The sequence below is a fragment of the Rhamphochromis sp. 'chilingali' genome (assembly GCF_963969265.1).
Source record: "Rhamphochromis sp. 'chilingali' genome assembly, chromosome: 20".
Classification (NCBI taxonomy): Eukaryota; Metazoa; Chordata; class Actinopteri; order Cichliformes; family Cichlidae; genus Rhamphochromis; species Rhamphochromis sp. 'chilingali'.
Genome location: NC_137947.1, coordinates 26,679,256 through 26,705,444, shown reverse-complemented (window position 1 = coordinate 26,705,444; position 26,189 = coordinate 26,679,256). Strand labels below are relative to the sequence as shown.

At 37.9% G+C, this 26,189-nt stretch overlaps 1 protein-coding gene across 1 annotated transcript in view; it reads left to right on the top strand.

Moving 5' to 3' along the window:
* The first annotated feature begins 1,616 nt into the window (after positions 1–1,616).
* Positions 1,617–26,189, top strand: part of cdh5 (cadherin 5) — a 37,036-nt gene continuing 12,463 nt past the window's right edge. The window contains exons 1-11 of the mRNA XM_080869618.1: positions 1,617–2,552; positions 13,994–14,227; positions 14,471–14,750; positions 15,456–15,575; positions 15,757–15,924; positions 16,090–16,271; positions 19,310–19,414; positions 19,777–19,919; positions 20,007–20,140; positions 21,137–21,246; positions 22,030–22,132. Of these exons, the coding sequence (XP_080725744.1) occupies positions 13,994–14,227; positions 14,471–14,750; positions 15,456–15,575; positions 15,757–15,924; positions 16,090–16,271; positions 19,310–19,414; positions 19,777–19,919; positions 20,007–20,140; positions 21,137–21,246; positions 22,030–22,132 (1,579 nt within the window). The 5' untranslated portion in view covers positions 1,617–2,552. The remainder of the gene's footprint in view (positions 2,553–13,993; positions 14,228–14,470; positions 14,751–15,455; positions 15,576–15,756; positions 15,925–16,089; positions 16,272–19,309; positions 19,415–19,776; positions 19,920–20,006; positions 20,141–21,136; positions 21,247–22,029; positions 22,133–26,189) is intronic.

Here is a 26,189-nt window from a genome sequence, read left to right as displayed (position 1 = left end):
CTTGGACAACTGCTCGTGACCTAAAGAAAACAAAAAAGGAAAGGCTATGAATAAGATAGGAAATAAATATGAAAAATTAAAAAGGGTAAATTTAACTAGGAAGGAATAAAATATAAATTAAGGTTAAAAATGAAATAACTGTACAACACAAATTAGAATGAAGGGTAAATTTAACTGGGAAGAATAAGATAAAATATATAAATTAAAGTTGAAAATAAAATAACTGTACAACAAAATACACAATACACAATATAGAACTATATAAGAATGTATGAAGAAATCTAAATCTAAATAAATATATACACAATAACAGCAGCTGTACAAGTATTAACTGGAAATGAAGAATATAGTGACCAGTGTTGTGCAAAAACAAAGTCCAGAAAGTCCAGTGTGTGTGTAAGAACCATATGTGTGGGTCAGTACTGTGTGGTGGTGTGATTGAGAGACCGTATCGCCTGCGGGAAGAAGCTCCTCCTAAGTCTCTCTGTGTTGGTCTTCAGGGAGCGGAATCGCTTTCCTGACCTCAACAGAGAGAACAGTCTGTTGTTGGGATGGTGCGGCCTCATACATGACATTTGTCTGTTTTATAAAGTCTGTAATCCTCTTGTATAGAACATACACAGCACAGGCTTCACAGAAAATCCTTCATTAATTAAAGAAGTTCCTGATTAGAAGAAGCTTGCATTGTTTTTGTGAAGGCCGCCTGTTTCTTATTTGAAAAGCAATGACAAACAGTCCTTTTGTCTTAAAGTTTGGACTGTGTCTAGAGAGAAAAAAATAACAGTATTGCCCTCACTAATCAGATCAGAGAACTGAGAGCAAGAGAGAGACTGTACATACACAAGTACTACATAAAGTAGATTTAAAGTAAATGTTGATGTATGATGTCTGGAAAAGCTGCTCCCAGATGAAATGACAATATTTTATGTAGAACTGAGCTGAAACTGCAAAATAAAATATAAAAGAAACAAGAGACAGAGCAAACGGGGAGAATGAGAAAAAGATGACAGAGAGAGGGAGGGAGGGTGAGATGGGAGTGAAAAAGAAAGGCTGGACTGCTATTGCCACAGGAGAGGTTTCAATTTAAAAACACACAGCCGGCTTTCCTGTCCAATTCGCCAAATTACTGACGAACAACTCACCCCCGAAGAGACGGGGGGAGTAAGATAAGGAGTGTGTGAGTGTGCGTGCGTGCGTGTGGCAAGGCGTCCCTCTCATCTCATTTTCCAGCTTAGACGACATCTCTCTGTCAGATACACTCACACACACATACACACACACACACACACACACACACACACACACACACACACACACACACACACACACACACACACACACACAAAGTCAGCCCTCTGAAATATTTACTAGCCTCATGTGGGGAAATCTCTAAGGATTATCCCCAATAACCTGTTTAACTTAATCCTTATCTCACACACATGAATAATAAATCTCTCCCCCACTCCCCGTCGCTCTCCCGCTCTCTGAGAAGGACCGAGAAGTAACGCCTCTCTCACCTTACTCTCCATCACCCTCCCTCCCTTCTCCTATCTCACACACTCACTCCATCTGCTTCATGAACATGAGCCGGCTGCTTTCTCTGCCTCTCCTAGTGTTTTTGAGCTGTTTTGACATATGCACTCCCTCTCTGCTTCTCTTGCTCTCTCCCTTTTTTTCTGTCTTTTCACCAATCCACCAATACCTCCCCATACCTCCATCTCTTTCTGTTTTCCCCTCCAGGACAGGAAAAGGAGCAGTAGCTGGGAGCACCAGCGGACAACACTGACCAGAATAACAGGAAGAGGAAGTGGGCAGTGACCTGTGTGAGAGAGGACTGCGGTCAGACAGCTGTGGTTCACCATTTTTGGGTCTTGGATGAGAAAACCACATCAGAGGGGAGAGAGGAAAAGAGAACAAGAGAGACTCGAAACCTGTTGGATTCACACCTGCGGAAAAACCTCGACAACCTGAGAAGAGAAAGAGGGTGACAAAGACATTTTGGGGTAAAAACTCCACTGTTGGAGTAGCTGGAGCTTTTACTTTTTTGATAAAAATCTTACTAACTAAGAGACAACTGTAATACCCACTTGAGTAAAAACTGATAATTATCTGATGAGTGGGGTTTTTTTTATATTTGATTCTCAGTTTTTCTTTGGAAATCCATCTCTGGGATACAACTTAAGAGGCATCAACCCATTTTTCATCATCACAGACTTTCTTATCTCTCTGGCAGTCCAGGAAGGGATTTGTACAGAAGCCTAGTAAAAATCTAACAAAGAGAGAAATCCCTGCTTGTACACCTGCTGCTCTCATTCTACATCAGGGGGAAAAAAAAGGAGTACGAGAGAGGAAAAGAAGTAGTCGTATCAGTAGGTGGTTTTTGCCTCTGTTGAGCTCATGACCACCCACCAACCACTGATTTCTACCTGCGAAATTAATAAAGCATAACTCAAGTCTGAGCAAGTGAACACGTTGAAGGATTTGGGCTTCATTTTATACCTCGACAAAGATCTGAACAGCAGTTCTGCCTGGCTTCGACTTCAGTTTGACTGGTAAGTTCTCTTTTTATGTCTTGGAAAGAAAAATACTGTGCATGTGTGTTATATACGTGTGTGTCTGTACCTGAATAATGAGAATGTGAGTTGGTGAAGGGTGTGCGCTTTCATGTTCAGCAAATGGAAAGTGTGAAGCAGTTCTTTCTGATTGAAAAGCAGTGCACTGCAGCGTACCCAGAAAAATGTAGCCCAGATCCCTTTAAAACGCTACAGGCTACTTTCCCATTCACTCCAGGGTGAAATGCTCATGAATACTTGTAAAACTGCCTCCAAGAAGGTACAGAAATAACTGAAAATGATGGTTATAACCCCTTTTAAGGACATGCTGTCAGCCCCCGTCACTGTTCACATATGCTGTGCCAATGATCTCGGACAGCTCTGTGTAGATTTGAATGCTGTAATTGAGTGCTGTTCTCCCCCCCAGAGGCTGGACTGTCATTCCTGGAGACAAGAGGTTATAACCATTAAAACAATACAGGATGATCCGGAGACACAGCAGGAAAAATTTAGAACCAATCTCAGTTCACCGGGTGGTCTTCAGTTATTCAATTTTGAGGAGTTAAACAATGAAAAAAAAACTTAACTGTCAAGCTGATGTCAAGTTCATTTGCGATTAAATATTGATGAAACAAAGTATGACGCACATCTAATATTAAAAGGTAGCGTAGCTCTTGTCAGTTGAGTGGTGTCAATTTGTGAGCTGAAGACTTCCTTGCGTTATAGTGAGTTTAGGCTCCCTCTTATCAACCTTTCAAGCCAAACTGTACATGAAAGGATAGAGAAAATAACACCTTACAGTAAAATTTTAATTTCTATTAGGTTATTCAGAGTGTGCTGTAGTTGCCTGTGGCTATCACTACACAGACAAAGTGTTTCTGTGTACCTGCATATATGCCCTGTATATATGGGAACAGTTGTTTTGTAGTACTCTGGATCTATGGCTCAAAGTGATAGAAGTGATTTGATTTGTTTGTTACATTGAAAGCCGTTGATGCAACTAAACCCAGTGGTCTAATTCCTGGAGAGAGAAATCCTTTGGGTGCCATCTGGGAGACTTCACCCTCCCACACACACACACACACACACACACACACACACACACACACACACACACACACACACACACACACACAAGATTCATGATTAGAGCCGTTCATTCATTCAAATATGTCAGTGTGGTTGACAAGCTGTCCAGCTGTGGCGATGTTAGCTCAGCTGAAGTTACTGATTACTACTGAAAGACCCAGTTAAGGTTTTACTTAAAGGGACTGACCTGTATTCTTTGTTTTACACAGTATACCTTATTCCATTGTGTATCTCCACAATGTCATTTGTTACTTCAGATTTTTTTAAAATGTTTTTGTTTCTTTTTTTTGTGATCGCTTGAGAAACTGATTAATAGGAAAATGCCATCAATAAAATTAAGAATAAAAGTGAGGAATAATCCAACTGGTCTCCAGCTCCCACACTACTATGCCCACTGTGGGGAATTAAAAGCTTTCCAGTGCAGCAAACTGATCTGATCTGGCAAATCAGCATTCATGTATTTATTGTTTTTACATTCAGTCAGCACCACTTAGAGTTATGGAGTATTTACTGGAGATGAAGCTCGATTTTTGAGAAATAATTAGATTATAAATATTGCTCATAGTATTTTTGGTCATTTAAATTATGTTTAATATGAAAGGAAACTCATAAGTCCAGTATTTAGACTCATTTATTTTGTTTATCTGCTATGTAGCGCTGTAGTTGCAAAATTTGCCTTCAGCAGAGGGGCTGACAGCTGAGTCCAAACCAATGAGGATAAGACTTGAGGCTTTAAATTACTTTCAAATGACTGTTTGTTATCACCATCGCTTATAAGCTGGCCAACATCAGTCATAACCAATTCACTGTATGGAAATGGGATTTGTCTGATGTGACCCAGTGACTGTGTCAGCGAGGACACTGTGTGTGCGTGTGTGTGTGTGTGTGAATGACTCCTGGTGTGACTTTCTGGCAGACAGATTGTTAGAAGCTGCTCTGTGATTAAACCTGTTTTAATCTCTACAACACACACTACACTATTCAATAGGCGAAGATCACAGATCTGAGACTGTGAAATCACTCTGCATTCCTACTGCCCACAAATAAACAACCTCCTGATTTTAAGGTGACAAAAACGGCTAAAAAAGCTAAATAGTGCCAAACACTGATATTTGTGTAACACAACCTAAAGACTGATGGTGATGTGTTCATTAAAAAGAAACTAGTGTCCCTTTGCATGTATAATTTGTTATTTAATGTACAAAATATGATTAAAACATCCAAACTTGGGGAAGACAGAACAGATAAAGACATGAATTAAATGTGATCAATAATAGCACTAAAGTGAGATAGAATTCATTAAAATGGTTCCAGCTCTGCTTTGCTTTTCGCCAGCTCTCAGCTATGAGAATTTGTTCAAAAGAATCAACAACTTGGTCGTGATCTGGAGTCCAAGCAAATCTCATACTAAACCTGCTTCATTTTACGACAACCTCCATGTTAAATAAACCAGCTGATAACTTTAATAGATTATCATGTAAATGCCACTTACATGATCCCGCTTTTGCACACAAACGTTTAGTTTTATTTTAATTAAAGGTACAGATGATGATTATCCACAGCAAAGATATGATGTCTATGTGGTGATTTGTTGTTGAGATCTTTTGCTTCAACACAAGCATTGGACAGATGTTACTGAATATTGATTTTATATGCTCAAGTTATGCATATTGAAATCATAAATTAGTTACAATTTCATCTATAGACATATTATTATTATATTATGGCAAAAAGAATCTGAAAGGAATCATCATCATCAAGGATCTTACTTTGTCAATTTAATACTGGAGGAACAGATGCCACTTCTCAAGACCAGATTGGTTTTAACAACTAAAAAAAGTGATGTGATTTTAGAGCGTTGGAACTAGTTAAACTTGAATGGACACATTTTTATTTTAGTCATTTTAAATGTTTTAGTTATTTAGTTATGAGTTATTAGGTTAAGATTTGTCTTCAGATTTCCTGCCCATTAGAGGTGGTGTTTTGAGTCGCGGAGACATCCTACCACTGTGGCACCCTTAATTAAAACTTTTGGTTTAGGATAAGTCAAAAACAAAGATAGGAAAAAGTAGAAGTAAACTTGGTAAGTGTAATTAACTTCTTGCAAATCCAAATCTGCCTGAATTTCTTTGTGAGAAAAAGTCATTGACTCAAATCCACCAAGTGTCAAGATATGCTGAATGACAGACTGAAGGAAAGACAGATTTCTTGTCCCACCATAGTGAGAAAGGATTAAATCAAATTATATTTCCATCTTCAAAAACACAGACGCGACAACAGGACTTCAACGTGAACTTCAAATACCCTTCAGCGACCGCTAGGATTATGAAATCTTGTTGACTCGCTTCTGTGCTTTAGCCTTTGGTAGACTGAAGAACTAGGTCAGATCTGTCTGCCAGTCACAAAACATCCCGGAGAATGACAACTGTGTCTCTGAGTCTGTCTGTTTCTGCTCCTCTGTCACACTCACACACACTCACTTGCCTGCGGACAATGTACAGATGTAATTACAGATATTCCTGAATGTTATTTATTCTTCATAGCTCCGAAAGATGCCTTTGATAAATGATGCCATAAATAACTTTGTATAATCCTCAAGTGAGATTTGTGTGTCTGACACTTGCAGTTTACAAAGTGATTATTATATAAGCTTATATATATACTGTCATGTATTTAAAAAAACAAACAAACATACACTTAAACTGAAAACTCCTGTAACTTTTCATACATCAATCTGCATGTCTGTTTTTACATTTTTAATTCAAAGAATTAAAAAAACTTGAGTTAAACTATAAAAAAGGGGTGAACTTGGGTAAACTGGGTGCACTGGTGTGTTTATTTATCTGGGTTCTTATAAGGTGCTAGATCTATGGAAGCCCGTTTCCGCCACTAAAAAAAAAAAAAAAGGATCCATAACTCAAAATTTCGAGTTATTTTCTTGAAATTTCGAGTTATTATCTCAAAATTTCGACATATTAACTCAAAATTTTGAGAAAAGCAACTCGAAATTTCGAGTTAGCGCTGCCAATCAGTAATCTACGTGAATGACGTCATTTCCATGTTACCCGGAAGCTGAAGCCCTCAGCTACAAATGCTACAGCTAAGCTACCGGTATTACATCCAGTCGTGAATGCACAGATTGCTGAGTGTTTTCAGCCTGGCTTCACAAATGATGAAATCCCTGTGTTATTAGCTGAATCACATGGTGTTACTATCAGCAAACATACTTTAATTTGTTGGGATCCGTTTTTGAGTGCGCGGTCCTGCGCCATATGCTTCCGGGTAACAAGAAAGCGACCTCATTCACGTATATTTTTGATTGGCAGAGCTAACTCGAAATTTTGAGAAGAGTAACTCGAAATTTCGAGTTATATTTCTCGAAATTTCGAGATAATAACTCGAAATTTCGAGAAAATAACTCGAAATTTCGAGTTATGGATACTAGCTTTTTTTTTTTTTTTTAGTGGCGGAAACGGGCTTCCATATAGATCTGCTTTTAAGGTGAGACAGAGAGAGTATGGGGGTGGAGAAAAGGAAAGGGGGAGAAAAAAGGTGAGAAAAGGAAAAGGGAGAAGGAATGATAGACAGGGACAGAAATAGACTGTATGAAAACAACATGCATCTTTCACCTTGAGAGATACAACAAGCCACAAGTGGAGACTTTTAAGAGGAAAAATGTATTGAAAGCACTGTCAGAGAAAAGAAAAGAAAGAAGACGTGGAGGGAAGAGAGGCAGCGAGGTGTCAACGGGCAGAAAGAGATGGGGAAACTAAAAAAGGAATGACACAAAATACAAAATGTTAGTCAAACACAGTGAGACACTGAGTCTGAAACTGAGACAAATGTACAGTCAGCAGCAGGAATGAATCCCAGGAAGGGTGTGTCCACTTACTAATGATGACCCCACATTAGTAGACCCGACAGCATTTCCCAGAAGGCATTGTGTTTACACTTCCTGTTTGCTGATAAAGAGAAGGAGGAATTGCTGTTTCAAAAAAAAAAAAGCCCCTTTGGGGAAAACGCCCCCAACAGATTTTTTCTCTGTCAGAAATAACTGTGAATGTACGTGTGACATTTCTGTGTAAAAGTTAGTTGTGATGGTGAGATATTTGACTTTTATCTTTCTTTTTTCAGTATGCAATCACAGCTAAAGTTCAGCTTTGTCAAACAATTATTGTTATTCATCTGAAGCTACTTTTAGTTGCCACAGTGTGAAGCTCCACATATTTGATCTGGGAGATTTTTATACAGAATGCCTTTCCTGACACAATCCAGGGGACTTGTGTTTCCTTCCATGACTGAATTGGGGATCATTCGGTTGTTAGGCAAATGTGTAAATTATTACACTGTGGAGACACTTAAATAAATAAATAAATAAATAAATAAATAAATAAATAAATAAATAAATAAATAAATAAATAAATAAAATAAAGGGCAGCATTCTAACTGCTGGTCAACATTCTAAGGTGGAAATGTTATAAAGGTAATAATGATTAATGGTTATTAGTAATTAATTATTAAACTCCTTTATATTTGTGGTATATTAGTTTATATTGGCTAAACATACAACTCACAAAATGAACAAGTAGGTGTGAATCACAGGAATCAAAATAATGCCAATCTCTGATTCGGTCTTTTACTTTTAAGTACTCACTAAATTATGAACTAAGGTGGGGATTTACCCTTCACAATTCCATTAATGTTTGAGTTGTCAGTTTAAAAAGTCCCCTGCTGCTGCTGAGACTAAGGTGAAGCAATTCTTTAATTTTTTTTAGTGCTTATTTCAACTCTATTGCTCAGGAATAACATAAATGAAGTCAACAATTGTTTAAGTAAAAATTCTAATAGTTAAGTAGCTCATTTTGCCATCAAAATACACTGAATGAGTCGCAGTCCTCTTAAGCAGCTATGGGACAAATCACAGGTTTGGTCACCTAAGAGGTTTTCCTGCATATGTTTTATATGTTAAATTGCTTCATTTATGGTGTTTGTGAAATTTAGGGAGGTTTAATGAGTTTGATTAACTCTCAAATAATTTTGTTTTGAGTTATTTTATTTTGTTTTAATGTAATTGTATTTATTTTAGCTTTAGTCTTGGCTAACATTCTTCTTCAAATTTAGGGTAAGGCAAGTTTAGTGAGTACAGTTCTTTGTTTTAAAGGCAACAGAAAGTGTGATTGCTTTCTTTGTTCAGATTATGTCAAGAAGAAGCATAGAAGCTGACAAACTAAACAAAGGTGATACAGTGATTAGAAATGTACTGTTAATATATGATTTACTGAAGATGTAAATGTTTGAAGGGACCAAATGCATATTATTATTTTTTTTCCAGTTTTTCAGAGGAAAAAAAATGAATAAGGAGCGGAATGAATGGGAAATAAATCACCTTGTCATCCATTTACAGATCGGCATTGTGACATCACACTCACCCCTGAAATATAATTAAGATAAACTTTGAGATGTAATGTATTGCATGAAAATAAAAAAGGGGCAATATTTGATAGGTTCAGACTCTTCTCCTCATGATCATCATTTACATTTTTTTCTTGTCAACTCTACATAAGAGACAGCTGTAGCAGCCGTGCATCATTTATTGGTTTGTGGCCCAAACCGATGTTTCAAAACCTCAAGGCTGGCATATTTGTCATGTTGGAGCCAGAAGTGATCCTACTTGGAATGGGTTGCTGTTATCAGCTAACAAGCTTGATTGGCAAGCTACAGTAATAGACTGTAGGGCTGCATTCCACAGACAAACACACACATACTTGCTAATTAGTGCAAAATTCATTTTCAGTTACCACAGGTCTAGAAACCTGAAGCAACCAGTGTCTAGACCTGACTGACTGAAAGTGGATACTGGAGATTGCTGGCATTTGCTTTTAAATCAGTTGCTAAAGCTCCATTCACGCAGGTCTAGAGACCAAAGGACTGTTTTCTGTGACCATTTGGCAAGTGGAAGGTAGAAGCTTTTGGCTGTCGCTAGCAATAAAATTGGTCTCAAAGGGGTTTAAGGTGCTTCACAGAGACCTCCTTGGCAGCTTTGCCATGCTTGTCGTTGCCATGGTTTCCCATAATTTGCCCGGAAGATGCTGACTTGTCCGCAAACAAAAAATGAACACTTTAGTAATTCAAATTAGAAAAGGTGATGCCTAACAGACAGCTACTTGCCACAGCTGCCTGAACCCGAAGATCAAAGTCTTCCTCATTTTTGGGGGCTGATCCTGACAAGGGTCACACCAGCGGATCATTTGCCTCTATCTCACACTCTCCCTTGTATCCTCTGATGTCACATTTACCCATCCATCAGTGTTTCTAACTTTAGGTGTTTACAGGTGCTTATCATCAGCCTATGTGATTGATGATTGGGGGACATTTCCAATAAGGTAAATGTAGGTTGCCTGATAGATTTAAAACTGCCCTCACAGGAAAATTTAAATGTAGCGACACAAATAGTAATTTTATCAAATCAAATCACCAAATCCTTGGATTACTGCTTTAAAGTAATAGTAAAAGTAATAAAAAAAAATGTTTACTTAGAAGATAGAATAACAGTGTTATGGAAAACAGATGCTGAAGCTACTTAAAGGTAACAAAAATCATAAAGCAAAAGAAGGTTAATAGCAAGTGAAATTAAAGTATTTGGAGGCAACATTATTTCTCAGTGGTATTAACTTTTAATTTCATTTTGATCACACTGTGTTTATTACCTGCCCATGGGGACAGACGTATGGGGATCCACAGCCAGGAAAAACAAATATTTATTAGCGCTGCACAAATGCACTTTTATGAACATGGTGCTCAGATGTTCACTCAAGTCTCTGTTAGACTGCAATAGAACACAATGCACTTCTGTTTAATTAATTTAGTCCTGAAAGGAAACTAAAGAAAGAAAGCACAAGAGAAAAAAATAAAACCCAAACAAAGGGACGTCAACTAAAGGCCAAAAAACACTACTAAGTCTTTGTCTGAGCTGATTTGTGGGGAGCAGTGTGAAGAGGTCATGGGAGGTCAGCAGAATATGAGATTAGACCATTAGAGTGAGGAGACTTTGTGCCAGTATAATCCCTTCATCATAATCTTGCTTTCTTCCTCCCTGCTGCTAATGGCTGGAAGACAATAAGATGCACTAATCTCTGCTGGGATGGCGAGGGGCTGTGCTGAAATATCTACTGAAGTACAGAGTGCATATAGACTAAAGTGTTTTGAAGATTATTTCCCTGGCATTTCTGCTTTATTAGATAGGGCCCAGTGGGGGGAGACAGGAACGATGGGGAAGACAAACACAGACAGAGAGGGTGAAACAGTATAAGAAAGACTGGCAACAAAAGTGAAGATTTGCTGCACTGCTGGTGTTTGTGTACCACATACACTTTCATTTTGGTTAAATGGTGTTAAATGCCTTGCAGGCAGGAAGAAGTGATGCAACGCACTGAAATGCCTTCCAACTTGTAATCAGTCAAAAGCCATAAATCAAACGAGGTGCCAGTTGGGCCCAAGTTTTTACGATAAATGGAAGCAATTTTGAATTTGATATAAATGAATCCAATGATTGCTGTTGTTCATGATTAGATAGCTTGGGTCAAGGTAAATGCGAATCGCTTGCATGTGTTACAGTACACACCACATCAATGGTTTATGATGCAATCTATGAGTGAAGTGGTGGGAAATGTAAGAAAACAGTAAGACTTACAAGTGTTGGAAAAAAGCTGAGGTATGTAAAATGGTCAATATCAGTTAATACTGGTAATATCGCTCGACTGAAATCAGAAGCGATGAGTGAGGGTTTGCACTCTCATAGTGTAGTGACTTGTCAGTTACAAGGTAGCCAGTCCCTACTTCATATCCTGCTTTTTCGCTTATCTAACTTTGAAAGGAACCATCATTTAAATATTAATGTCATTCTGGAATAAAGAAGATGCAAAACAATTGGGACCATACAGTAAAGACATCAGGATAATGCCTACTGAAGTCAAAAATCAAGTGAGAGTGTTTTCTTGTTGACTTCTATAGAATTGTCTTTTCACAACCAGAGCACTTGCCCCTGCTGGGAATGAGAAATAATGCAGGTTTAAGGCTTTTCTGCATTAGTTTAACTTTTTAGATCTGAAGGTTGCGTCAGTCTTTTCCGTGCAGTGTATTATGAATGTCTTTAATCCCATTGTTTTTATATTTTTAACTACACTAGCAGCATGATTAACTTTCATGCATCAGAATGAATTGCAATGCAAAATCTCATATATATTAATTAGAGATGGATCGATCCAATATTATTATCAGTCCGATACTGACCTAAATTACTGGATCGAATATCGGAGAAAAATAAAAAAAAATGTAATCCGATCTATTAAATATCACGAAAGCACCTCACAAAACTTGCGACATGGCGTAACTCATGGCTCATAACCTTAGCACATAGGAGCAGTATGTCATGTGATAGAGCGGCTGTGGTATGTGAGACCTGTCAGCGGTCTGGTTGAGCATTTGAAGCAGCATTTCATCTCCGAGAAAGTTATCCCAGAGGGAAGTAAAGCAAGTGTGTAAGTTCATCTCTGAATGTTTGTAAAGTGTTCCCACGTGAAGCTTAACAACCCATATATGGAGCGAGTGCCTCTCTCTCCACCTCCCTCAATGATCAGCTGATCGGCTTTTCTGTCGCGACTCAGGTCTCTCTTGTTTGTTTTTGGCCTACTTTGCACCAGAAAGAGGAAACCAGCGGCTAAACAACAGCAGCATGTTTAAGCTTGATAGGCTATTGTTAGAATGTATTTAATATTACTTTCTACAAAGTAATATACTAGCAAAGTATAGCCAGGGGGGCCGATAGGGCATTAACAGGGAAAAGTGGGGATACAAAGAAATACTTTTCTTTCTTATTCTCATTTAAAATGTGTAGCTTTTAATAAATAATTATCTGAATCTTACACCCAAAGTTTTGATCTGATGTAAAATGTATAGAAGTCCATTACTGTATATAGTAACTGTTAAGTCTAATATATACCCTAGTAAGCTATAGTACTTTTTCCTTTGGGAAGGTACCATCTGTGCTGTCTGCAATTCTGTTGAAGAAAGATGTTGAATCTATTTAATTATTGTGGAAAAATAATTGATTTCTGTGCATTTTTTTTTTTTTACACGTGCATTAAATTAAAGTTGATTACCGCGATTAAGCATCAGGAGGCGGAGGGTGGGGGGTGGTTCCCTATTTATTTATTTTTTGCTGGGAGCTTGCAACCCTATTAGTTAGGTTGCTTAATATTTCCGCTAAGTACTCTTTAAAATACCAGAATAGGGAGGATGGTGTAGGTTTAAGTTCATTAGATTGATCAGTATTGCTGAACTATGAAATATTTTGGGTGCAGTGTATTTTTTGCATACAAGTATAACAGAATAGCTTTAGTGTTTGTTTGTTTTTTAAACTTGAGTATGAACTTATATGAAATGCAGCAAGATATTTAAAAAAAACTGTTTTATTGATTAAAAACTACACTATATCGGATTCATATCGGTATCGGCAGATATCCAGATTTATGATATCGGTATTGGTATCGGACATAAAAAAGTGGTATCGTGCCATCTCTAATATTAATTATAGTTGCTTTGTACAAACATTTTTGATGAATAATAATGATGTTGGCTAACTTTTTGGCTTTGAGTATTATGTCTCTACAGCTGTTGGATGAGTTGCCGGAATTATTCAACTTTGAATACAAAACCCGAGCTACCTTATATTGAAAAAGAACAAAGAAAATCCAGAAAGAAAATCCAGAAATCCAAATGTCAAAAAGTCCCTTTATGGAAAGTGGCCTTTCTAATGGCTGATTAAGACAGACATCGTAAGTGGTTGTAGCATCTCTGTCAGTCTCTCTTTCTCTGTCTGTGCCGCTCTCTCGCACTACACCAGTGGGTCAAGACCTAAAATAGGTCACAAGCCTATGTTTAATAGATCCCCATATGACCACAGTGGTGATGTGCTTTCATTCCAGGTCCCATGATGAGGGGCTAAATGTTTCATTGGAGTCCCAGGATGAAAAGCTTTAAGAGCCCTGGTCCTAAATGATAGCTAGACCTCGAGCTCAGTAGCTGACTGTAAGGGGAGGACAGAGAGTCCTTGGCCTTCACTCTAAGTCTCACCCGTGCACAGTGAAGGGGTCTGTCCGTAGCTGATAAGTGGTTTTAATGTGATCCTCTCTCTGTTCCTTTCTGGTCCCTCTCTCTTCTCTCTTTTCTACTACCCCAATGTTCCTTTCTGCATCCTTTACTCCTGTCTTGCCTCTTCCTTCTTTCATCTTTATTCTTTTACCCCCTCTTCCTCTCATTTCTCTCTCTTCTTGATCCTATCCTCTTCTGTCCAGATGATGGCTTGGCTCCAGCAGTGGACCACAGGACTTATGGCCACTATGGCCTTGACCGTCATCACTGCTCAAGACTCTGGACTTCCTGGGGTAGAAAGAGAGAATCTCGGCCCAGCTGACATTGTCAAAAAGGAATCCCATCCTGTGCTGTTCCGGCAAAAAAGAGGCTGGATCTGGAACTCTCTCTATGTAGAAGAGGAGAAACCTGTTGTGACTCCGCTCAAGATAGGACGGGTATATTAATATTAGTATTTTCACCTCAGAGTCAAAAACAGCATTCTCCTTGCCATGGCTGTCTATGAGAAAGCATTTTGGTATTTTGCCACGCCCCCTCAGGTTGAAGCTATAACATCCAAAGTGAATCTGGGGCATTATCTGTTGCTGAGAATCTCTTTCATGCATATCTGAATTTATTTTTTTTTCAGAATAGTTTATTTGCAGTAATTTATTAAAAGGTCTATTTTCTTTCTTTCTCAGCTCAAGTCAGACAAGAGTAACCCAGGTGGGGTTTTTAAAATAGAAGGTGAGGGAGCAAACGACATCTTCATCGTGGATAATAAAGGAGACCTGTTTGTCACCAAATCTCTGGACAGAGAAAAGAAGAATGCTTACCATTTGACTGCTATGATGTCAGATGCATATGGCAACCGAATAGAAAACCCTGGAGAATTTGTTGTCCAGGTGACAGATATCAATGACAACACTCCTGTTTTCACTCAATCATACAATGGATCCATTGAGGAGAGGTCTAGAATAGGTAAGTATTATCAAGGATTTTTTTTTTTTTTTTGTAGAAGGAATTGCCAGCAGCTTATTTCAGGTTAAAAAAGATGTTCATGCATTTACGTTTATCTGTACTGCCTCGTGCCTTAACTGTGCAGTGGAAACCTACGATGTAACTGGAAACCCCTCTTAACCCTAGATTGTAGCCTTCCACGTGCACCTCCTGAGAACTGTAACCACACATGAGGTTAACGCAGCCTACAATGGCTGAATGGCAAGGAAGGTTGTGGTGTAGAGTTAATAGGGGTTTTCGGTTATAATCTACAATGTAGACTTCCAGTTGAAGTATAATGAGGCATCACACTCTCAAGTAGTGGTTAATGTTAAGGAAGGAACCCAAACTCAGAAAGAAAAGGTACAGAAACACAATTTTCAGAGTTGCTAAACATTATTTTTTTTAAGTATGCATGTGGCATCTGCTAAACAGGGGTAATGAGACAGATTCAAAATAGACTGAAGTGTGAAAATCCTAAGCAAAACGAAACATTATGCTCACACCTGTCACAATCATTAGTACATCTCGCTGTGAAAAACACAAGTCGGTGACTTTAATTACAGTGTTGGCACTTAGTCATGAAGCATTAACCATTTGACATCTGCAAAACACATACACTTAAACATGATCAGCTATTTACTATGAGGATTTCTATCATACATGTATATTATTTCCTTCTTCTAGGAAGAATAGTGGTTGAGGTGAAAGCTACTGATGCAGACGACCCCACCACTGCTAATGCAGAACTCAGGTACTCTTTGACCCATGGAGACATTTCAGCCTTTGAAATCGACAGCATCACAGGTAGGCTGACTCCAGTGGTACCCACCATGTTTGCCATGCTTTAGCGGCCTTTTTTCATCCTGGCAAATTAATTTAGGATCACTTGAGGGTTTCAAGCTATTTTTACTGTAATATGAGTCAGAGTTGACCTGAAAGATAACACCCTCTCCAAATGTCTCGCTCTTTCTCTGTCCCTCTGCAGGTGTGATCAGCTGCAAGATAAACACTTTGGACCGGGAAACCAGGGAGGAGTATGTGGTGGTGGTTAAAGCTCAGGACATGAGAGGATTGGCCTCTGGCAGCACAGCCACCACCTCAGTCACTATTAAGATAACTGACATCAATGACAACATTGCTTCTTTTACCAGAAGTAAGGAACAGTTTTATGAGCATTTACAGTAATGATAAAGAGATGCTTAAAAAGAAGAGATTATCATCAGTCAGGTTTTAGAACCATTAGAAGCATTACATTATCAAATTGTACAGAATCAACAGAAATATTCAGTCTTAATTAGTGTGTGTTTTCCATCCACAGCAAAATATGATCTGAACGTTCCAGAAAACCACAAGGTGGATGAGACGATTGGGATTCTGGAATTGGTGGATAAAGATGAGATTCAGAACAAGGAGCCCATATTTACCATTCAAAATCTTAATAGCAACATATTCAATATTGAACCCAACCATAACAAGGATGGAAACCTCGTGCTCAAAGAGGTAGGAGACTTATGTGTAAATGGTAGAAAGAGAGCCATAACAAAATAAGTTGTTTTTTTTCCCATCAATCGTGTATAATCTTATGTTAATAAAATCCATGCTAGTATTATATAGTATATATTATGGATATGTCTAACTGATGGAATTACAAGTACGTTTATCAGCATTTTTACTACAATTAATGCATATAGCTATGTTTATCACTACCCAGCTGAACCTGTGCAACAGTTCTGCTGGTTCATTTCCTGTTTGGCTTATAAGAGGAATGTGGGGCAACCATATTTGACGTATAATTCTCTGTTGTATTTCAATTTAACATTCCTGAACTGCCATGGCTGTCCCATATTTTTGTATAATTCATTTAGAGAGTGATTTCTCTCTTGTAATTGCTGTCTCCAGTTTGGGGATAAAATAGAGACATGGTTCCCAGCATTTTTTTTCCCTGTGCACGCAAACAGCTCTGACCTGCTCAACCTCATCTTTATTTTATGGTTTTAAAAGACATGATGATTTCATTGGATTAATTTGAATTATTTTGAAACAAACCTTGACTTTCATTTTATTCTTTTATTTATTTAACTTGATTCAAACATGTTATTCTGCCAAAGTTGTTTGGTTGTTGGTCAAAATATGATAAAGGTGAAATTTCATCATTCATGCTACCACGAGGAGTGGCACCATTCCTGAGTGATTGCCTTTAAAAATTTTATTATACATGATCAATTTTAATCAGTACCAGGCTTATAAACTCAATTAGCTACTTGACCCATTGCTACCAATCAAGGGATTGTAGTAATTTATATTATAAATGTGCATCAGACATTATTTTTATGTGGGTTTTCTTTCTGTATTTCAAACAAACAAAAAACGGTGAAATTAGTGAAATATTATTACTTTTGTAAAAGCAGATTTATCAGTCTGATGACCATCTGTTTTGCAATACATAGATTTTTAAAAATCCTATTAGTGTGTTCATTTTCCTCATGAACACATCCATCCATTCGCTTCCGCTTATCCTTTTCAGGGTCGCGGGGGGCGCTGGAGCCTATCCCAGCTGTCATAGGGCGAAAGGCGGGGTACACCCTGGACAGGTCGCCAGTCTGTCGCAGGGCTAACACATAGGGACAGACAACCATTCACACTCGCATTCACTCGCACATTCACACCTAGTGACAATTTGGATTAATCAATTAACCTATCCCCACAAGCTGCATGTCTTTGGACGGTGGGAGGAAGCCGGAGTACCCGGAGAGAACCCACGCAAACACGGGGAGAACATGCAAACTCCACACAGAAAGACCCCGGCCTGATGGTGGAATTGAACTCAGGACCTTCTTGCTGTGCGGCAACAGTGCTAACCACCGTGTCACCGTGCTGCCCCATGAACACATATTGCGCATAAATATTATGTAATCAAATCAATAATTTAGTTTTAATGTGCTATGTAAACTGGCTTAGTCTTTCCATGCAGCACCAGGAAATGGATGCATATCCTAAAATACATAAAGGGCAACTCGCTTTTATTTTTATTTATATATGTACACAAGTAAATCAGAGTGTTTTGGGAAGTGTTGTATCCTCACACTTTTTACAGCATCCAAATTGATGGGACCTCATGCCCAAACAGCTTTAGCACAAAAATAGATTTGCAGTCTACCATTACCAACGAGGATCATAGCCACAGCATGGTGACAGGATTTCCACAAATTCAAAATACTAATGTACTGACATTTTCAAAGTGGTTTCTGAAGCCTTCCTGCATACTCTGCCACCGCATGGCCACTAATTATATATAACATTAAAAGGTGCAATGTCAAATTTCAGATTTTTTTTCCTGCAGGATGTATAAGGTGTGACGTGTTTAAGACTGACTTGAAATCTGGCCTCCTTCTGGTTTCTAAAGATATTTATGCTTGCGGGATTTCTAGCAGGTTGACTTCACTGGGTTGTGCTCTTCAGATAAAGTATTTAGGACATCAGAGAGCTGGAAATGTATTCTAATGAAATGAGCTCTGTAATGGCTTGCACCCTTGCTGGCCTGGAATCAAATCGTACCTCAATCTTCCCCTCAGCTCTCGAGCTCTTCTCATCTTTCTCAACGGCTGTGTTTACACATACAGAATAAGCCAGCTGTTGGCCACACTGTGGTTAAGGTCTTATTCTTGTTAAGCTGTTTACAAATGCCTTTGATACCTTGGGACTGACTATCCTTGTAACCATGAATAATCCAGTTAGCAGAATATTCCTCTCTACCTTTAGTGTCCCATTCACTGATAAAAGAGTCTGCCAGAAAAAATAAGAATATCTGTGTATTTCTAATACATAGGAAATAAATTATAGTGCCAATGTGAATATGACAGTAAGAGCTCTTATATTTGCCAATGTAAAAATGTTTCCATAAAACTTTGCAACTAAAAGTTGTTGTTGCCCCCCACCCAAAAATATAGAACCTTTTAAAAATTGAGGAAAGTGAGCTACACAGGTTGCATAGACTGATTTGTGACATTTACAGCCTTTTTGCACCTGAAATCGTTAGTTGTCCTTGGTGGACTGATGCAGGTGTACAAGACACATTTATGAAGAAAAAAACCACTAAGGTGCTAATGCAGTGTGTCCCCAGTTACAAGCAAAGACCTACAAGGAAAATGAGGTCAAAAGATTTAAAGTTGACAGGCTTAAAGAGTAACATATTGTTGAAGGACTACTATTAATTTTGTGGAAGACTGAAAGAAATTGTAACAGAACCCAAATGCATCAGATTCACACAGCATACAGTTGAGTTCTGTGTTAGTGAGAACTTTAAGCAAACAGCATAATCTAATTTCAGATGCCTTAAAAAAATGGAAATTAACGACAACAAAAATCTCAAATATTTAATGTTTGAAAGAGCGCAACCTTCCACTACGAACACTGTTTTGTATATTTATGTAATAAAGATAGTATTGACTCTGCACTGAAGCTTAGAGTCACAGCTATCAATTCTAATCTAATTAGCACTGACATGTTGCTTACTCACTCACACTATCTTTGCTCCCTAGGCTCTGGACTTTGAGAAGACAAACAGCTATTCTTTCACTGTCCGGATGAAAGAAAATGTCCAAACTCCCGCTGACAACACAAACGCTGCAATCACCAGTGCACAGGTAAATATCAAACAGGGCAACTGTAACTTTCATGAGTCAGCAAGTGAATGTTTGTGATTTGCAGTTCAAATTGATTATTTACTTTATTTTATTGATCACTTTAGCCATCTTCAAAGACAGTTGCCGACTTGATTTTCATTCTCTAAAAAAAGAGAATCAATGCTGAGGAATGTATTTAATGCTTCACTGTCAAGAAATACTTTTCACAGATTCGGATTAGCAGGACACAGTGTGATGCTGTGTAAAGGATTATAGAAAAAAAATTAAACAAAACATTTCATAGTTTCATATTCCTAGTACAATTACATTTCCAATGTTGGTCTAAACTGTTGGCAATCATTTAAATCATTTAAAATTGCCAGGTCAACATCAACGTGTTAGATGTAGATGAGCCACCGATCTTCTCTGAGGACATGTACAGCTTTAACGTGAAGGAAGAAATGCATGTGAACAACATAGGATTCATCAAAGCCAGAGATCCTGACAGAGCCAACAAAACCATACAGTATGCTGCACTCATTCCCCAAAATAAGTAATAGTGTTACTAATCCTGTAAAGTGTTTGTTAGAGTGATCTTGGTCTCTCTGTTTAGGTTCTCCATCATGCAGCCGGACTGTCCTATCGGTATCAACCGACTCACAGGTCAACTGTACACTCTGAGAAATCTGGACAGAGAGGATAAGCCCACACACATGTTTCAAGTTAAGGCGCAAGAGGAGCCAAGTGGTATGTCACACACTCTCATAAGAGCTGTACAGGGTTTATTAATCCCTTTCCTCTAAACAATACATCCTCACATGAAAAATTGAAACCACGTGTTTTACAACAACAGCAATGTGCATACAGGGAGGGAGTTAAAGTACAAAGGCCAAAAAAGACAGTTTGTTCTCTTGGCTGAACATCTCTTGTAGATTTATTGAAGGATGGGAGTGTAACACATTAACAGGGATTTTTACAGACTTAACACACCACCATAACACCTGGTCGACCCACATGAGAAGGAGAGAGTAAGCAGGAAAATCACATTAGACTGCCTCTTTGTTCACTTCCAGCTTCCAAACCAAACTCTATATTTTTAGATCAGCAATGAATGAAATACAGAGATCTATTTTAGTGGCTTGTCACAGCGTTTAAGGAAGACAATGGTCCCCTGAGCTTGACAAGGTCCTCGGTATACAGTACATGTTCTGTACTAAAGATAGATTCAAAATCTTAGTACAAGAGACAAAAAAGAGACTCACATATTTATCAAAAGATGAATATTCAAAAAGAACATCAGTGATATAAAATAAATGTAAAAGATGCTTTAATGTGACGAAAATAGCTGTCCAACAAACAGCTCACAAATAGAAATGCTTTCAGTTACTTGACCTTTAATCTAGTCCTTCAGTGACAGAGATATACACACTAATCTCCAGCATAGTTAGTCACTGTTACATTGGCGCATCAAGGTAAATGACAACTAAATCCTTAGTTTAAGAACTTTTATATTTCATTTCTATGTGGCTTCAGTATTTTAAGATAAATGACACAAAGTGTTGCAGAAACAAAAAGTGCAGTTGTTTCCACATTTGCATCTCCTCCGCAAATACTGAATGAGACTAAATTATACTATCACTACTGAATGCCCTCTTGAATCTCTGTTTGCAGCTTTTGCGCATTTATTTGGACTATTTTCATTGTTAGACGTGTCATTAATGTGATGTTTTCTTTCCTCTCTAGGTTTAGAGTCAGTTGTAAAAGTTAATATTAATGTTCAGGATGTGAATGACAATGAACCTGAACTCAGAGCTGACGACATCTATATATGTGAGAACGACGAGTCTAATACGGTAAGAGGTGATCGTTTTTATATCTATACTATTTATAGATTTTAATTATATTTTTTAATTTATATAGTACCAAATCACACAAAAACATTAGCCTCAAGTGGCTTTATACTATAAGGTAAAGACTCTAAATATTCAGGAAAATCCCACAACAATCAAATTATCTGCTATGAGCAAGCACTTTGTGATGGCGGGAAGGAAAAACTCCCTTTTAACAGGAAGAAATCTTCTGCTGACCCAGGTTCAGGGAAAGGCAGCCATCTGCTGTGTCAGGTTAGGAGAAAACATGAGGAGAAGCTTGTTTCTTATTATTAGAGGATGCATCTTAATGGAAACTAAACGCCAACAGATCATGCTGAATTGTTGTTGATGTGTCTTCTGAATTAAAACTCACGTGAAGCCAAGCATGTGATGAGCTGGGGTAATGAATGCATTTTACATAAAAGCCTAAACGCATATTTAACTGTCTGTCTCCTCAATAACGGAGCCTGGGAAGCTACAATAGGTTTCTCCATTATTTACAGTTAAGTTTTTATTTGATTTTTTTTCCAATTGTGACTTTAATATACATAATCTGAAATTTGGATCCCAACCTAAAATGGTGTTTTTGCCACGTGCCATGTACTTGGCAGTCGATGACTCAATGATTCACATGCATGCCATACATGTCTGCATAAATCAGTGCATATATAATTTACATATATGGACTGCACACATTGACTGCAGAAATGTGCAGTCAATGTGCAGAAAGGTTAATTTTAGAGTCATTTTTTGGTCTTTCCTCAGATAATTGGAACCTTGACTGCCACAGATAAAGATGATCAGCCAGTTGCCTTCACTTTCAGTCTGGCGAGTGAGAATTCCAACTTCTCCATCAGAAACTATGGCAGTAAGTCCTTCTGTGTACTGAACATTTATTTACTTTTCTTTTCTTGCTTGTTGCTTTAAATGGTGCTCTGAGCAAGCACTAGCCTTGGAACTTGTTGCTATGCAACAACTGGAATTCTATGTGAAGCCCAATGTTCTGTTTTTGAAATGTAAAATTATTTTAACTTCCAAAAACATCCTCCAGTTCTTTAAGCCAGACGGGAGATTTTGAGAGCCTGTCTGGGACCATAAGTACTATCTAAAATGCACAACAAAGACTGGAAATAATGAGAGCTATCAGTTCGATGGGCTTGAAGATAACTCCCTCTGTGTTGTAACCTTGTCACAGCTGATGATGTTCAATGAGCATAGTAACACAAAGTGGTGCTGTTGAGAGGTCTATAATACATTCAAGGACGGAAAAAAGAGAAACTACATCAAGTGGACAATTACTAACTATGGAAACTGTAGAAAGAGGTCCTGGGCTCAAGTTCAGTGGCTGGCTAGGGTCTTTTTTGTGTGGAGTTTGCATGATCTCCTTGTGCCTACTTGGGTTCTCACCAGGTACGGCAAAACACATTCATATTAGCAAGTGGTTAATTTAAATAGGGTGTGCGTGTGAGTTGTTTGCTTCTATATGATCCCCCTGTGACAGACTGGTGATATATATTTTATGGGCCTGGTTTACTAATAACTTGTAGCACTGCAAACTGGGTTTTGGCATAAAAAAATTACTTTGGGTATTTACCAAGAGAACAGTGACAAAATTTCTCAGTGGGAGTTCCTTTCTCAATGTGCAAAATATAACGATAAGAATATCTAAATTAGACATGCTAACTGATTTACAGGTTTAGTGCTAATTGTGATGCTAATTGTGATTACATTTAATTTAGAAAAAAAAAAGCACGTCTTATGTTTTGCACATGAAGATGAACTGTCTACGCCTGTGCTTAAAAAACAGTGAAACTGCTAAAGGTCACATGTAAAACTGACCAGTATTGTTAGTATTTTAGGATGGATTGTGCTGACATGCTAATTTGCTCATTTAATTTAGTATATCTATATCATGCTTTAGTTTTTCTCATTAAATGAGGAGTAATTAACACATTGGAATATATTAGGGATGAACAAAGAATTTTAATCAGAGAAAACTTATTAATATTAACACACACAATACTAAAACCTCTGTAACTAATGTCTTCAAAGTAGTCAAAGGATTCAAAGGCATGATGGTTGTTTGATTCTCATTCATTAAATGATGCAAGTGGTCTTTTTCAGGATGTAGTATGTCTGTAGACACTAAAATGAACCAGCTAGTTGGAGCCAGCATGCAGACATCTCATTTTGATTATTCCATATGCAAAGAGCTCAAAGAGTGAATAGTACTGATGTCATTTGGGGAAAAATATGTAGGTGTACTGTATATTTACAAATGAAAAAGGTTTAGCTTGAATTAACTGATGTGACATATGAAGAGGTATGATCCTGAGAGAAATTTGTTGGTATCAGCTTTAGGGGAGAGGTCATTCAATATAGGATACATAACAGCAGAAGTAAAAGTGCATTCATGATTTTTATCATCATATTCAGTTATTATCCATGACAGCCAGAGGGAAATTCATACCAACTGTTGCAGTCAGAAATAAAAAAAAAATATAAGTAAATGAAAGCCTAAGGTAATCAGATGAAACATTTAGGTAAGGTGTTAGTATTTAATCTATCTAATCTGAAACCTGAACCATATTGAAGATAAACAGAAAAATGATGTGAATTTTACTCAACAAATTCCACTCGTGCACGTGCCCAGAGGGGTTGACTTGTTGAACTGAAGGAGGAAAGAAAGACAGAGTAGTGCAAAAGCAAGGAAAAATTAGGCTTAGGTGCAAGAAAAGATTTTAAAAAAGGCAAGAAGTTCAGAACTAAGAGGAGAGCAGGAGGGACTGAACCAAAAGAGACTTACAAGCAGTAAAAGAAAAAAAGAAAATGAAGATAAAACTGAAATGGATGCTTTACGTAAGGCAAAGATTAAAGAAGGAAAGGAAAAATAGAAAATCCAAGACAACTAAATGGAGAATAACAGTCTCGAGGCAGACTGAAGAAACGGTGGACCGACAAAATCAAGGAAGACATTAAGTCTGTCAATGCATCACCCGAGGACCCCTTGGACAGAACCAAATGGAGAAACCTTTGCCGAAGAGCGGACCCTGCACTAGCGGGAACAACGCCAGGGTGAAGAAGGAGAATAACAGTAGATGAGAACCTGAGATAAAAGAGGACTAAAACTAATGAAGAGGGAGGAAAAGCAGTGCCTTGAGAGGGGAGGAGAAGAAAGAAGAGCATGGGATGAAAAATGAAATAAGGACACTTGCAGAACAAAGTAGCAAGAGAAGATGAGGACATGAAAGAACATTAGAAACACCACATTTTAAGAGCAGTGGTTAAAAAGGTGAAGAGGAAACAGGGATGCAAGAAAGGTGGGACAGAGAAAAGGAGAGAAGAGAGAAGAAGGTAGCTGTTTGATAAAGTGCTGGTTGTCAGTGCAAACCGATGTTTTCCTCTGTGGCTCAAGACTGTGCCCCCCAAAACCCATCTGACAACACCTCACACCACTTAACACACAAACTAAAACATGGCCTAGAGACACAAACACACACATACACAACAAGAGCTGCAAAGTGAAGGCTTTTGAAATATTCATCGACTACCAGCTCTTTAAAACTTGCAAAAAACAACCTTCATTATGGGATTCACAAAGAATCTCACACTCCAACAGTCAATGTAGCTGCACAGTGAAGTGACAGGACTCCATGTTCCGACCACATGACTACATGAAGCTTAGCCCATTAATGCTGGACAGACAAAAGGGAAGGAGAGGTAGGAAAACAAGGAAACAAAATAAGAAAAGATGAATAGGATGCCGGAAGAACAATATGTAAATAGAAAAAGAAAGAGAAAGAGAGGATAGTGAGAAATATCCAGAGAGAGAGGAAAGAGATTAAATCAAACAAAAACGGAGCAGGAGACGAGACGGAGAGGAGGGATGAGATGAAGGGCGGACAGAAGCTGTTTCATCTTTTATTCGGTTAGTTAAGGATTCATTTACAACCATATCCTTCCACACATACCTTTGCAGATGTTGTCATACAGGCTTTATCTGGTTTATCTTGGTTATTGAGATAGTAAACTTAGTTAAGCACCTTATATGCAGAACCTTGTTCATCCCTATGTCCTGTGACTGGGAATAGAGTCAAAATTATGTGGAAGACTCTGTGTATATAGACTAGTCTCATTCATGTTCGTGCTTTTGTCTCATCATTTAGTTTAGTTCATCGCGCAGAGAAATCAGAATTCAGAAGATAAAGAATGTATTTGTAGTGAAGATAAATGGTTAAAAACAATAGAAATTGCAGTGCTTCTCAAGCAAGTTTTTTTTTCTTTTTGATGTCTGGTTTTTTGTTTTGTTATCATGTACTTTTTTCTCTTTGAAATGAGCTCCACTGTCCTGCATGTTATGTGCTCTTGGCCTTTTGGGATAATACACACAAGTGTGTCTCTGTAACCTCTGCATATTTTAAAGATCAATGCAAAAAGGTGGTTGGATACCACCAGAGTGTCATCACTGTTTATTTCCCATACAGCATTGAGGAATTGTTACAGAACTGAATCTTCTCCTGTATTCATTATTGCTGCTTTTCCCATATACACGGACACTTGAAATACCTGCAGCACAGTTTTAGAGTTTATATACTCATTTGTGTTCATGAGCATTCTTTCAACTGCAAATTCAAAGAGCAACAATATCACATATCCTTCATGAAGAGTTTAAAAACAATAAATAAATAATTAAATTGTGGTGCAGGTATTTAATATATTTTCATTTCCAAGGTAGAAATGATTGGGTGTTCAACACACAATGGAACAAATACTTGACTAGATCTTTTCAGTAAACATTCTCAGTATTCCCCTATATAAATCACACAAGACAGTGTGACCTGATTTTCGCTGGAAATACTTGTACATGAAAAAGAATTGCAACACTTTAAAGGACTTTAAGTGTAAGAACATACTTTGACTCTGTG